The sequence below is a fragment of the Calidris pugnax genome, unplaced genomic scaffold, assembly GCF_001431845.1.
Source record: "Calidris pugnax isolate Ruff unplaced genomic scaffold, ASM143184v1 scaffold252, whole genome shotgun sequence".
NCBI lineage: Eukaryota > Metazoa > Chordata > Aves > Charadriiformes > Scolopacidae > Calidris > Calidris pugnax.
In genome coordinates this window covers 5,106,817-5,120,804 of record NW_015091118.1, presented here as the reverse complement: position 1 = coordinate 5,120,804, position 13,988 = coordinate 5,106,817, and the positions used below count along the sequence as shown (strand labels likewise).

Here is a 13,988-nt window from a genome sequence, read left to right as displayed (position 1 = left end):
CGGTCCGGCTGGGCCCCGCTGCCGGCGGCAGGGAGCGTGGCGGAGCGGCGGGTAGAGCCGAGCCCCGGCGGGGCAGAGCAGGGTGTCACCGCCCGCCCGCCCTCCGCCACCTTGGGGCTGCGCCTCGGCGGGGAGCGAGGGGCTGAGGGAGAGAGCCCGGCGCCTTGTGCCGGGGAGACAGGGTCGGGTCCGCCATTTGCAGTCACGGTTGGGGTGGTTTACCCCTTCCACAGGCCAGGGCTAACAACGGGGGAGCCTCCGAGGCGGTGTGTGGCCAGTTGCCATCCCCAGGGGACAGTAGGCGGCGGCCACCTCATTCGTGCCCGCCTGAGGCACCGGGGTGGGTGACAGCTCTAGGCATCATTAACGGTTCTGCTCTAGGTATCGTTAATGGCTCCTCATTTGACAGTCAGCGTTACCACACACACACACTTCACAAACATTATGTACTCCTGTGGGGTGTCACCGCTGGCCTTATGAAAGGACACCTTGTCTTCCTCTCCTGAGGCAATGGCTACAGTGGAGACAAAGACAGAAGAGTCCTCTTTAACCGGATAACCTATATACATCCGTTAAACGATACAACCTAAAATAATCTCCCCAGGGAAGTGGTGGGTTCCCTATCATTGGACACTTTGACGATTTTAAGGTTGCTGGGCCATCTTGTCTGGGCCATGCTATTGCCAAGAAAGGTTGGACCAGATGATGCTTGAGGTCCCTTCCAACCTGGTGCTCTATGATTCTGTGACACTGATCTACCATTACTCAGCAGTACTGACTTGGGTTTAATAACACTTTTCATAAAATGAGGCACCTTGAGACGCTGTTCATAGAACTGAAGTAGATTTGACTCCCCATGTTTTGCCACTGTTGAAGTTTTGAGAAAGACAAGCAGCTGACAATTTCAGTAGTCAATGGATAATGCTGCCAGTGGGCACATGGGGAAGGTGTCCTGCTCGCCCGGCCAGCAGCTTCGCCCCACGGTAACTTCCTTGAAATCAAGACTTTGCATACAGCAGTGAGAATTTGTAAGATACAAACCAAGTCTAGTTACACAAATGCATGACTTCTATATTTTTTCTTCATGCATTTCAAGGTGTATTCATCTTCCACGGATGTCCTGAAACCAAACTTTAAAGATAGTAAGCATTAAAAATCATCTTAAAAATCATCATTCATAGTTCAGAGGCAGTTCTGCATTTTCTAACAGGAGTGCTGAACAGGGCTTGTGGAAAGGTGGGTGATGGAGATGCCTGCCACAGTTGCCTCAGCAGAGCACCAAATGTGGGCCAATGTACCCCAACCCCGCTGCTGCTCCTCCAAAGGTGCTTCAGCTGTTAGTGGTGTCTGGAATGAGCTTGGGATCACCCAGTAAGGACGGGACGACAGAGCGTTGTGTTACAGCTCTCATACCGAGTGACAGTACCTCGGGTCTTCCATTAAATTGTCAGTTCAACTTAATACAGAGAAGCAAGTTTCTCCACTCCTGAATTACAGACGGCAAAGTTGAAGCTCAAAATGATGCGGCAGGCCATTGCCATGGGAAAATCTTTAGTGTCCTAATTCCCATGCAATACAGATTATCTGCTGGGCCAGCAGCATTGCTGAAGTTCTGCCAGTATTCTTCTAAATCACTATTAATCAAAAAAAGGTCTACCCGTTCAGAGTAATTTTTTGTAGATGTACGGTACTGGTACTTAAAACACCTCTGTCATTAAATACTTGCATTTAGTAGCGATTTTTGTCTGAAACTTACACTTGAACCAAGGTGGGGGAAATAGGAAGTACACATTGCTGGACCTCTCACAGGCAGCTAAATAATCCAGAGATGTTGATTCTCCAAAAGAAGTTGGAAGACTGAGATCCAGACTGTTGCAGTTGATGTGAACAGTGACACAAGTAAATTAAACTCTCAACTCTAAAAATCATAGAATTTTTCACTTGCTAGCAAAAAAGGCCAAATGGACTAACAGAAGCAGAAAATAATGACATCTCTTGAGAAAATTTATGGTGTTAATTAACACTTTTCTGCCAAGGTAAGCCAAATAGTACTCACTGCTAAAGACCTGCTGAGAACGCCTCAGATGAAGGGTCCCAAGCCTTCACTGCAAACCAGTGAGATTGCAGCTGGCAGAAACGCAGAGAGAAGCTGCACTTGAGTGTGTGCTAAAAGCCTCAAACTCTTAAGAAACAAACCAACCAATCAACCCACCCACTCCCATCACCCTGAGTTTGCTTAAATGATGGCAGCCAAATCTCTGCCACAGCTTTCGGAAGCCCATCTCAGATGTGAACGCCTAGGATTAGTAATACAAGCCATGAAGAATTAAAACGGCTTTAACTAACAAAATAAATGAATGGTCTCAAAAATAAGGAATTTTGGGGAAAAAACACCAGTGAAGTTTTTAAACTATGCTGAGTATTTGAGCTGGCATGAGGGGTTCTCTTTGGGGATTTAAAAGCAGAAGAGAAACACTGCTGAGGGTGTCCTGCACTAAATTAGCTGTAACTAAATCAGACACAGCAGCATGTTGGCTGTTTATCCTCACACAGTTGATGTTCATTTCTTCTACCCAATGCTGTATCCATGACACTGCAACTTTACTCCTCAACTTAATTTGCAAGCAAGAAGTAAACAGTATCTTCACTTGAAAAGTACCAGAAAAAAAACCAAACCTAAAACTACTTTAATCATCCTATGAATAACGCTTTTGATTTATGAACAGGTGATTGCATTAATAGTTGAGCTTTCAATTAAAAATATGACACCAAAATACTTAGGGTTAAATATTTTATTTTATAAGCCTTACACCAGGATCACTAAACATTTTGTGTATCACCCAAATAAGTTACATTCATTCTGAGCTTTCATGCAGTTTTAAAAAAGTTAAATTTCTCAAAAAATAATTTTCAAGTGTGCTGTAATAAACTCTGCATAACCAAGCCAGAATTCTTTCACGTCAAGTAAATGTTCCAGTTTTCCCTCCTGCTTTGACAGTACAGACCAATTACAAAAGACCCTCCAAATTTCCACTAATTAAAAGGAGACTCACTGAAATTACTGAGACTTTCCGAATACCTTGAGTAACAGTAGTGATGCTTCAAAGTATGAGCGAGGCCACCCAGCTGAGTTGCAAGAAGTGACGTTTTGCCTGAGGAGAATGCTAAAGTATCTTAAATTGAAAACCCTGCTGCGAAGGGACAGCCCACCGCTGAGCAGCATGCACAACACCAAGAACAGGCAGCACGCCTCATCTCCACCAGCTTAACCACCCCTTTTAAGGGGTCACAGCGTTTATGCAGTCGTCTACTATCTCAAACAGGTAGTGATGGACATCAGTCCTCCTGGCAATGTCAAGGGCCGTCTCATCCAAGTTGTTTTTCAGGTCCGGTTTGACGTAGCGATTCATCAGCAAGAGTTCCAGGGTGTCCCTGCTGTTTTTGTTCCCCGCGGCGATGTGCAGGGGGGTCAGCAAACCATTGGTCTGCGCGTTGATGTCCGCGCCCTGCTGAAGCAAGAAGGCGGCCACTTTTGTGTTGTTCCACTTACAGGCGCTGTGCAGCGGCGTCCAGCCGTCCACCGTCTGCGCGTGGACGTCCGCCCCGTGGGCCACCAGCTCGTACGCAACGTCCAGGTGCCCGCTGTAGGCGGCTCGGTGGAGAGGAGTGTACTGATCTTCATCGCGAGCGTTGACTGGAGCCAGCTTCTCGGAAAGCAGCCTCTTCACTGTGCTCAGCTGTTGAAGGAAAACAGGTTAATTTAACACAAAACTCCACAAACGAGATGCGTGGATGATTCAAGGATTGGAGCATCTCCCTTGTGAAGAAAGACTGAGAGAGCTGGGACTCTTTGGTCTGGAGAAGAGAAGGCTGAGGGGAGACCTTATCAATGCCTACAAGTATCTCAAGGGAGGGTTGAAGGAGGAGGGAGCCAGACTCTTTTCAGTGGTTCCCAGTGAGAGGACGAGGGGCAACGGGCACAAGTTGGAACATAAGAGGTTCCACTCAAATATGAGGAAAAACTTCTTCACAGCAAGGGTGACAGAGCCCTGGAACAGGCTGCCCAGGGAGGTTGCGGAGTCCCCTTCTGTGGAGATTTTCAAGACCCGCCTGGATGCAGTCCTGAGTGACATGCTCTGACAAGCTCTAGGCAATCCTGCTTCAGCAGGGGAGTTGGACTAGATGATCTCTATGGTCCCTTCCAACTCTAAAAATTCAGTGAAATTCAGTGGCTGTCAAGGTTTGAGAAACCCCTAACCATTTATTGTCACTTAGACCATTATTCTATCACCCAATGATCCATCGCAACCCAGGGATGGGAATCAGGAAGAAACAAAGAAAACAGAGGGTTGAAGTATAAACAGATTCAATAGAATTAAGACTAAATAATTAAAATTATTATTAGTAAAGAACCAGTATTGATCCCAATACTAATATAAAATACACAGGGACAACTCTAAAAATTCAGTGAAATTCAGTGGCTGTCAAGGTTTGAGAAACCCCTAACCATTTATTGTCACTTAGACCATTATTCTATCACCCAATGATCCATCGCAACCCAGGGATGGGAATCAGGAAGAAACAAAGAAAACAGAGGGTTGAAGTATAAACAGATTCAATAGAATTAAGACTAAATAATTAAAATTATTATTAGTAAAGAACCAGTATTGATCCCAATACTAATATAAAATACACAGGGACTATCCTCAGCCCATTCTCTCAGCAGGAAGCTGCACTCCCAGAGCGGACAGCAGATGTGGGACCCTGCGAGCCCTGCAGCTTCAGGAGGAAGGGAAGGGCTCAGGGGTCCAGCACTGGGGCAAGGAGTTCTCAGGATCATAGCCATCAAGGGAGAGAGAGAACTCCTCAGCAAACTTTCTAATTTATATTGAATGTGACATTCGTGGTATGAAATAATCCTGTTGGCCACCTTGGGTAAAGTGCCTGGGTCTCGCTTCCCCTCATCCCTGCATCTGGCTAACTCGGAAAGACAAAGACCTTAAAACCCACAGAGCATGGCTGGCTGTAAGTATTTTCACAAATTCAGACACTAGAGTCTACAAAAAGTGCAGTTTTCCCAAGCATTACAAGATAAATTAATCCTGTGTCGCTCAAACCAGGACAATGGTTTTTACTGAAGTTTTGTGAGAAAATAAAACAATTTCTGTTGGTCTCAAAATGGCTCAAGCGTAACAAATTTTAAAATAAAACCAGTGATTGTTTTGTTGCTGGGGTGGGTTTTTTTTGGTTGTTTTGGCTTGTGGGGTTTGTTTGTTTGGGGTTTAACTTGTTGTTTTGTTGGGTTTTTTTAAGAGATAAACCATAGAGTCATAGAGTTGTCCAGACCGGAAGGGACCTCCAAAGGTCATCTAGTCCGACCCCCCCACAGTCAGCAGGGACACCCCCAACTAGACCAGGTTGCCCAGGGCCTCGTTGAGCCTCTCCTTGAATATCTCCAGGGAAGGGGCCTCAACCACCTCCCTGGGCAACCTGTTCCAGTGCTCCACCACCCTCACAGTGAAGAGCCCTCTCCTAAACCACTACCATTCTGCAAAGCCACACAAACCCTAGTTCCCCCCACCTTTGCTTTAAGCACTCAGTTGCGATGCCTGAGGAGTACCTTCACCTCAGACCTTCTCCCCATTCCCTGTGAGCACACAAGTACCTCCACAGAACTGTAGATGGAGCTTGTGCACGTGTAGGAAGGCAGCTAATGAAAATAAACGTACACACAAGGGTGTAATAAGCTACGTAACAGGAATCTCAAGCTTCTCTCCTTCACTACTGAGAATAAAAAGCTTCACCCCCCATAAAGGAACAGGAAAAGTCACCCATTCTCTGTCTGTGTAGCTTTTGAGAAAGTGAAATTTCGGATACACCCCTTTCCACCCCCCGTTGAAAGGCTTGTTCGCCATGAAGAAAGCATCTGGCATGCTTCCAGTTACAGAAGTTTAAGAACGCTGTTATTTTAACTTGGAACCACAATCAAAGCTTTTCTTCTGAAAGCTAATGGATCCAGAAATATTTTGGAGTGTGTGGTGGGCTACAAAATGGGGGGGGGGGGGTTTTACACACAGCAGCCTGCAAAACCACGCCGAAATGGTTCCAGGGGGGTGAAGGAAAGCGTAGGTGAGTTTTTGTTTGTCGATGAAACTGTGGATACCTGCTCAAAATAACACTCTCGTCAGCGATACGTAGGAACAGGATAAACGCCTCACCCGGTTGTTTTCAGCTGCCCAGAGGAGCAACTTCTCTGGATTTTTTTCCATTTTTTTCTCTTGCATTTCGTACCATTCCTCGCTTCTTTCTTGCTCGTCGTCGTCATCGTCGTCGTCGGACTGTCCCGACCAACAGCTCTGAGTCCCCACAGGAATGAGGTGCCTGTGCGTCTCCAGCAGCTCCAGCTGGTTGAAATTCTCCGTAAAGTCCTCGAACTCATCGCTGTCCTCGTCATCCTCGTCCCCCTGCTTGGCTTTGCTCATCTTCGCTCAGCGGCTGCAAGTGGCAGACACACCGCGGTATTTATAATAACTTTTATCGTCAATTAAAAAAAAACCAAACAAAACCAACCACGTCATTGTTTATAAACAAAAGATTTGGAGCAAAGACTGGGATTTTAAGGCAGTGTTTCCCCCCGCCCGCCCTTTCCCCTCACGGCTGGGCCCCGCCGCCCTCCGCGGGGTCCCCGCCATCCCGGGAAGGGCCTCAACGCTCCCCCCGGGGACACCCGGAGGCCGCCGCCGAGGCCCCCCCGCGTCCCCGGCCCTGCCCGCGGGCTGCTGGCGGCCACGCACCGTCCCTCCGGTCTCCCATCCCCGCTCGGACCCCACCCGGCCCTGCTTAGCTTCGCCACCGAACCCACCTGCCGCCCCCACCGACGCAGCGCTCCGGGGGGCGGAGCCACCGGCGCGAGGGGGGCGGGGCCACCCGCCGAGAGGACGGACGCGCGCGCGCACTCACGCCCACCACCCGCCCGGCGCCCGCCAGCGGACGTGACGACAGAGGTTACACCGGGGTGGGGCTGACCAATCGCGGCGGGCGGGGCGGATCTCGCGAGAGGAGAGGGGGGGTCCGGGCCCCGCCCTTCTCGGCACCATGGAAACGGCGCGTGGTGGCGGGAGGCCGCGTTAGGCCCTGGGGTGAGGCACCGGCACCGGGGAGGGGGATCGGCCGCGGGCTCAGTGTCTGCTGGGCCCCGCTGGGGCACCTGCCGCCTCGTCCCCTTGCGCCTCGGGGGCTGGCAGCTGCCCCGCGCTCCTGAGGGGGGGAGCGGGCCTGTTGCTCCGTTCATTACCGAACGCCCTGGTGGTCGTGCCCGCCCGTCCTGCCTCCCGTCCTGTCTCGCTTTGCGGGGTCGTTGCCCTGAAGTTGGCCTCCCTTCGCGGGCGGGCGATGTGGGAGAGCTCCGACGCCGCCCGGGATAGCCGTGCCTCTGCTGCGGTGGTAAACCGTTAAACCAGGCACGGATCCTGTCTCATCTTGAGGTGTTTTACCAGCAAGAATTACTAGTGAAAAAACGGGTAACCGATCCTTCAGGTTTCTCTGCCTTTTGCTCCCATTTGTTTATAATTTTTGTCTCTTAGGCTTTGCGAAGCATCGATGAAGTTAGAAACTTCAACTTCCTGACCTGAGCCCCCCAGCTGTGCCCAGAGCCACTTTGCCAGGAGTCTTGGCACGAAGATGAGTACCATCAACTCACAGTAAGCTCCTCTCGTCTGCAGCTCTGTGCAGTTATGTCATCAGATAGCAAGTCTTTTATATGCTTGGAATAAGTTAAGAAGAACTTAGATCAGCATTTATGCTTCCCCTTGTTCCTTATGATCATCATAGAATCATCTAGATTGTAAGGGACCTTCAAGATCATCTAGTCCAACCATCTAGTTGGACCAAGTTGGACTAGTCCTTCCATCATACTTGCTTTCATATACAGGTGGATTACCACTGCAAAGAGAGAAAATGGAATGCTTGTTCACCAGGTCTTTTTAAGGGCAGAAAACATAAAAAAGACCCTTTAGTTTTTCATTACATACGTCACAGAGGTGGTTGCAGCCCTTTATTAGAGCGATTGGCATAACCTAATTTTCAAACTGTTTGGTTTGAAGGTCTGTTTGCAATAAAAGCAGTGAAATATTATGAGAATATTTCAGGAATTGTATTTTGACAGAATGTTAAAACAAATCTCCTGTGTATTCAATGACTTTGGACAGAAGCATTTAAAGTCTGTGTCAAAATTCTGAAGTATATTGCTCTCTAACACAGATTTTCCTGTCTTATTCAGGGATGATGAAGATACCTTTAAAATCCTTATTGCTACTGATATTCATCTTGGCTATTTGGAAAAGGACCCAGTTCGTGGAAATGACACATTTGTAACCTTTAATGAAATTCTAGACCATGCTCAAAAAAATGAAGTAAGTACTGCTTTTTGGAAAGAGTGCGACTGTGGAAAATATGTTCCAACCTGCTGGAAACTATAAAGCAAGCTTTAGTAATTAATCAGATTAAATGACTAAACTGTTTATTGCAACCAGTTATGTTTCTGTTTTAGTAAAAGGAATAGCTGTTCTTATTAAATTATGATCCTGGCTGCATTAACGATGTTTTCAGGTTGTCTGCACCCGTTCTAGTGGTATTTAGAGAGGGTTTGTCACTGCAAGAAGGGAAAATAACTGGGGGGGGTGTGAGGGTAATGATACAAATACTTCAGACAACTCAAAGTAGAAATAAAAGTTAGAAATTTTAAGAGTGTTGTTTCTGTTTTTAAGGATTGATTGTTTATTAGTCAAATTATATGTAGTTATGATGAAGGTGATTTTCTTTTTCCTAATGCTTTTTCAAAAACTAAATATAGACAGAAGTGCAGTTAGTACTTGCTCAAAGTAATGTGGAGATAGCTACTGATTCCTTCCCGCTAGGTACCACAGCAATGAAAAGAGAATGTGTCTCTTCATGCCTGTCAAAGAAAATGTTCATGAGCCAATCTGGAGACCCTGATTAGAACACTTCACTGATAGTTTTTTTCCAAAACTATCAGATTTTTTCTACTATAGCTCTTCATAAATGGGTCTTTATGGGTTTGGTTTTGTTTTAATGAATAATTTAGTTAATGTTTGTTTCATGAGGAAGTTAAATACTGTGCCTGCAACTACAATTCGTTTTACCTAGAAGTCCAGATATGAGGAGATATGTGGAATTCCTTAGAAGAAATAATTTAAACTATTTGCTTAGAAGTCTTTCAAAGTAATATAGAATGTTGTATTAAAATAATGGAGCTTTTTGTTACATACAGGTGGACTTTGTTTTACTAGGTGGGGACCTTTTTCACGAAAACAAGCCTTCAAGGAAAACAGTGCACTCTTGTTTGGAGTCACTGAGAAAATACTGCATGGGAGATCGTCCTGTTCAGTTTGAAATCTTGAGTGATCAGGCAGTGAATTTTCACTATAGCAAGTAAGTTTGTTCCTGTAAATTATGATGTAAGGTTTTGTTTGTGTATTGGGTGAATGTGTTGTGATTTTTGTTATTTTTATCTTCTGTGACTGGAACCTTGAATTTTTAGGCCTGGTTGGGTGGAAAGTTTATGGGATGATTTCACCTGTCATAGAATCATAGAATGGTTAGAGTTGGAAGGGACCTTAAAGATCACCGAGTTCTAACCCCCCTGCCATGGGCAGGGACACCTCCCACCAGACCAGGTTGCTCAAAGCCCCATCCAGCCTGGCCTTGAACACCTCCAGGGATGGGGCATCCACAGCTTCCCTGGGCAACCTGTTCCAGTGTCTCACCGCCCTCACAGTAAAGAATTTCTTTCTAGTCATCTTTTATTATCTTTTATTATCTAATTTTATAAAGGAATGCATACAATTTTTTGAGAAACTTCTGAATGTGTTGTGACCTTTGATACCTTTAGGTGATATATAGTTTCTATCCTGCAAGTGCAATGCAAGTAAGCCAATTTACACAGATTGCTGTGGTAGAATCAGCAGAGTCCTTTGTGTGTAAACAAAGGTTGCACAGCCCAGCCTGCTGCTCTTGCACGTACCACACAACGTGTTGTACAATTCTTTTCATAGGCCTTCTCTAAAAACAAACACCAAAAAAAATAGGAGTTTTTGCTACTCTGTTCCCACTGGAAAATGCCATTCCAGCCCATGAGTAGAATCTTTTTACACTGTGCAGCTTAATCTTATTCCTAGCCACTTAATAGTCATTTGTGCTGCTGTCATGACGTATTTGATTATGTTAATGTGAAGAGAATATTGGGAATTGTCCACAAATTTGCAGATAAAGTTTTAATTTTTTTTCCCCCTCTTCTTTTTCAGGTTTCCATGGGTGAATTATCAGGATAGAAATCTCAACATTTCTATTCCGGTTTTTAGTATTCATGGTAATCATGATGATCCCACAGGGGTAATTATTATCGTAATTGTACTATACTGTTATATTACAAAAATATTATAGGAATAGAAACTTGTATAGAAATACAATTCTTGGAGAACCAGCTCCACCAGTTGCTCCACTCTGTAAATTAATGTCAACAAAGCAAGTGTGACAGTAAAAAAAGAGAACAGAAAGAAGTCAAGGGATCCACATGAACTGTTTAAATTCTTAATTTACATAGATTTCTGTCACTGAGAACAGAAGCAATATTTGTGCTAAGAAATGACAGCCTTTTATAAAGTTTCTAAAACAAATTCTATCTGTGGAGACCAAAGGCTTTTTTCTTAAAGAAGGGGACTTTCGATTCTTTGACTGTGTGTATACAGTTGATATGGATCTTATATTTTCAAGGAAGATAATCTAATAATGAGGAAGTGCTAGCTTAAAAATCAACAGCTAAAAGTGAACAGGAAAAGGACGTTTAGAAAGCAGCAAAGCGCATGTGTTGAATGAATAATCTTGCATTTTTTATTCTATGTTTCTCTAAATAACAGTGTATCATGAAGATGGGTGTTTTAACAACAGAAGTTTAACCTTGGACCTACTGTGAAGTAGTTAGCTTAACCAGATAATTTTCTATAGTAGTTTAGAGACTTTGGGTCTTTGGGGTTTTGTTTTTCGGAATGATTTAATGTTAAATTTCATGTTTTTCAAATAAAGCAGGACTTGTAAGGAAAAGGGATTTGCTTCTGTACCCGTTAGTCCTGAAAAAAAACCAGCTAATACTTGTGGCAGGGTTTTTCAACTGCAGAAGTTACTTAAGGAAAGATACTCTCTCTCCCTTTTGAAACTGTTTCACTTAGACTTTAAAGACTAAATTCAAAGTTTTTGTATTTGTTTCTCAATATTTTCTACAGGCAGATGCACTCTGCGCGTTGGATATTTTAAGCTGTGCAGGATTATTGAATCACTTTGGACGTTCAACTTCTGTGGAGAAAATAGATATTAGTCCCATTTTATTGCGTAAGGGCAGAACAAAAATTGCTCTGTATGGCTTAGGTAAGTATTCGTCTGCCAGAGCGTGGCTGGGCTGGTTGTGTGTTACTGGAGCTTAATAGGTCTAAAGAAAGTTGGAACAAACATACCGTGCTGCAACAAACGTGAAAAGCTTTAACTTAGCATTATTGAGACCATCAGTTCTGGGACAGTTTCTCCTTCTCCTACGTTGTCACTGGGTTACAGGGATGTTTTTCTTTGCCTTTTTTAATTTAAAAATAAATTCTTCAATAATTTTATTTTTATACTTTTATTGGTCTTAAATGAACCCTTCCTTTTTTAATTTAAAAATAAATTCTTCAATAACTTTATGCTTTTATTGGTCTTAAATGAACCCTTCTTAATTTAGCTATATATAGTGCCTGTGCATTGAGTTAGGGCAGTCATACTCTTTCATTCTTACTGTTGAGTATTAAACTTACTTCCTTTAAGTTTAGGTAAAACTTTAAGGCTGTATGTTCCTGTGCTATTTTGGTTATTTTAAGAATATAAACTGTCTGAGCAGAAACCTAATGTCTGAGGTGTCTGAAGTGCTTCGTAAGTAACATCTGTCACAGATTTCTATAAAGAAACTTGTGAAGAGTTTCATATTTTAAAGGTGTTCTCTGGTGGGTTTTCAACTTCAGTTTGTCCCTTTCTACTTTGTCCTCCACCATCACTTCTTACTTAAAATGATGATGTTTCACTGCTTTTTGTCTAGATAAATTAACTCTTAAGATCTTAATTTTTTCCCCTTATTTGATGTCCAGTCATGAATGCTTAAACATTTCATTTCCAAACAACTTTTATAGCTATAAGTCCTAGTTGGCCATGATTTCATATATTTAATGCGATACTTTAAAAGCTTGCTAGATGTTCTGAGGGTTAGTATTGATAATACCACAATATAAAAGTTTTCAAAAAGCATTTGAATTTTAAAGACCCAAAATCATCACTGAAAAACATAATAAATTTCTGAAGTATGGGTGTTGCTGCATTAAAATGTTCATGAGATCTTTCTTTGAGCTTGTGCCAGGATTATATACCCTCTTGACTTTCTCTGATTTAAACAGCACTTACTCTTATACAAAATACATAAACTCCATATGGTATTTTATTGAAATGCATCATGAACCCTGGGTATGGATGCTTTGGTTTTTGGTGGTGGGTTTTTTGATTTTTTTGAGTTTAAAACGTCAAGGAAATAATTGGTGACAAACAGATGAAAAGTACCTTTTTCCTGCGATCTGGGAAAGCACTGACTTTGCAGAATTTGTGATTTACTTATTGTTTGGAAGGGAATTTCAAAGTATGTTTAAGAACTACTTCTCTCCTCAGCAGTATGATTTTAGACTCCACCTTACAACAAAATATACTTCTTGATGTGACAACAAGAAACAAAACATCTCTTCTAGTATTTTTAATTCTGTCCATAATAAGTTGTTTGGCATGGAAAACTGGCAAGAGGTCTCTATGCAGATGTAGTTAATAAAACTGCCTTTAGCTTTTGTTTAAAGGTATATTTCATGTTAAAATGTCTTAAATAGCCAATTTGTATTTTAATCTGTTCAAATTCATAGTCACACCTCATTCATCTTAGATTATGAAAATGAAGATCTGTTCTTGGGACAAAGTTATGTTCTTCAGGCTCTTTTTTAATAGAGTTGCTAATAAAAAGAAAAAAAAATAGCTGGTTTACCACTCAAAAATGATTTAATGTTTTGGTTTGTCTACTCCAGGAGCTATTCCAGATGAGAGGTTGTATCGTATGTTTGTCAATAAACAAGTAACCATGCTGAGACCAAAGGAAGATGAAGATAGTTGGTTTAACTTGTTTGTGATTCATCAAAATAGGTAACAGTATTGAGTGAGTTACGGTGACTTTAAACTTACTGTGTTACTTCATTAAACTGCCTTGAAAAAGATCGGTGAGAAAGCCAGCTGTGCTGGTTGGTGCTGCTTGTGAATAGCTGGTTTCTTAAGGTTTTCCCAAATGAAAGCCTCGTTCTACAGCTCTTCTTACAGAAGAATCATAAAGGCAAAGAGTTGAAATAAATGAGATGGGAATGTTGGGCATTCTCTTTCCAAACTCTTATCGTTAGGGGCAGTGGAGGGTTTGTAGTGTAATATGCATATAATTAGTCTTGTCTGCTTGTTAGAGCTGAAAGAGCGTTAAACTTCCTATTGTAATTTCTGTCATTGAACCATAATTTGACACGTACTGGTTCTTCACTTGCACTGCTGTGCTTTGCAGTTTCTCTTGAATAAAGGATTGGTAGCATGTGTTCTTTCTGCCTACACACTTCTCCCAGCAGTGGTAGTAGAAACAGGCAGAGTTCATTTTCAAATCCATTCTTAGAATTTTTCCTGAAGAAGAGTGCAATCCTCATGTGCAAGTAACGGTGAAGCAGAAGTAAACAAAAATAGCTCAGATAACCCTGTGTACTGATCTCTGTCCAGTAGGCTGAAGGAGCTCATTCCTCCTCCATCTTCTGGAAAGGGATGGAGGGTGGTGTGTCCCATGTCTGTTTAATTCAGTGGGGTTTATCCTGCTATTAAAAAAAAAAAAAAAA

The 13,988-nt window shown here is 43.2% G+C and overlaps 3 protein-coding genes across 6 annotated transcripts in view; 1 reads left to right on the top strand and 2 right to left on the bottom strand.

Moving 5' to 3' along the window:
- The window catches only part of LOC106897564 (chromosome unknown open reading frame, human C11orf97), a 6,883-nt gene extending 6,314 nt beyond the window's left edge, over positions 1–569 (bottom strand). Inside the window, exon 1 of the mRNA XM_014958261.1 lies at positions 431–569. Within this exon, the coding sequence (XP_014813747.1) occupies positions 431–569 (139 nt within the window). The remainder of the gene's footprint in view (positions 1–430) is intronic.
- Positions 570–2,774: 2,205 nt separating this feature from the next.
- On the bottom strand, positions 2,775–6,987 carry ANKRD49 (ankyrin repeat domain 49). 2 transcript variants are annotated; one of them, XM_014958325.1, is made up of 3 exons: positions 6,863–6,987; positions 6,219–6,495; positions 2,775–3,737 (listed from the first exon to the last, which is right to left on the bottom strand). In XM_014958325.1, exons 2-3 carry the CDS (start codon positions 6,480–6,482, stop codon positions 3,279–3,281), a joined length of 723 nt encoding a protein of 240 aa, XP_014813811.1. In that variant the 5' UTR covers positions 6,483–6,495; positions 6,863–6,987; the 3' UTR covers positions 2,775–3,278. The 2 variants fall into 2 exon arrangements, with proteins under 2 accessions (XP_014813811.1, XP_014813812.1); XM_014958326.1 differs by having other exon boundaries at positions 6,795–6,905.
- A 23-nt stretch (positions 6,988–7,010) lies between these two features.
- The window catches only part of MRE11A (MRE11 homolog A, double strand break repair nuclease), a 22,485-nt gene continuing 15,507 nt past the window's right edge, over positions 7,011–13,988 (top strand). Inside the window, exons 1-7 of one of the 3 annotated variants that reach the window (XM_014958322.1) lie at positions 7,011–7,139; positions 7,584–7,700; positions 8,279–8,411; positions 9,290–9,450; positions 10,323–10,410; positions 11,298–11,439; positions 13,155–13,269. In XM_014958322.1, the coding sequence (XP_014813808.1) occupies positions 7,681–7,700; positions 8,279–8,411; positions 9,290–9,450; positions 10,323–10,410; positions 11,298–11,439; positions 13,155–13,269 (659 nt within the window). In that variant the 5' untranslated portion in view covers positions 7,011–7,139; positions 7,584–7,680. Of the gene's footprint in view, positions 7,140–7,583; positions 7,701–8,278; positions 8,412–9,289; positions 9,451–10,322; positions 10,411–11,297; positions 11,440–13,154; positions 13,270–13,988 lie in introns of those variants that run through there. The other 2 variants (XM_014958323.1, XM_014958324.1) reach the window with 2 other exon arrangements.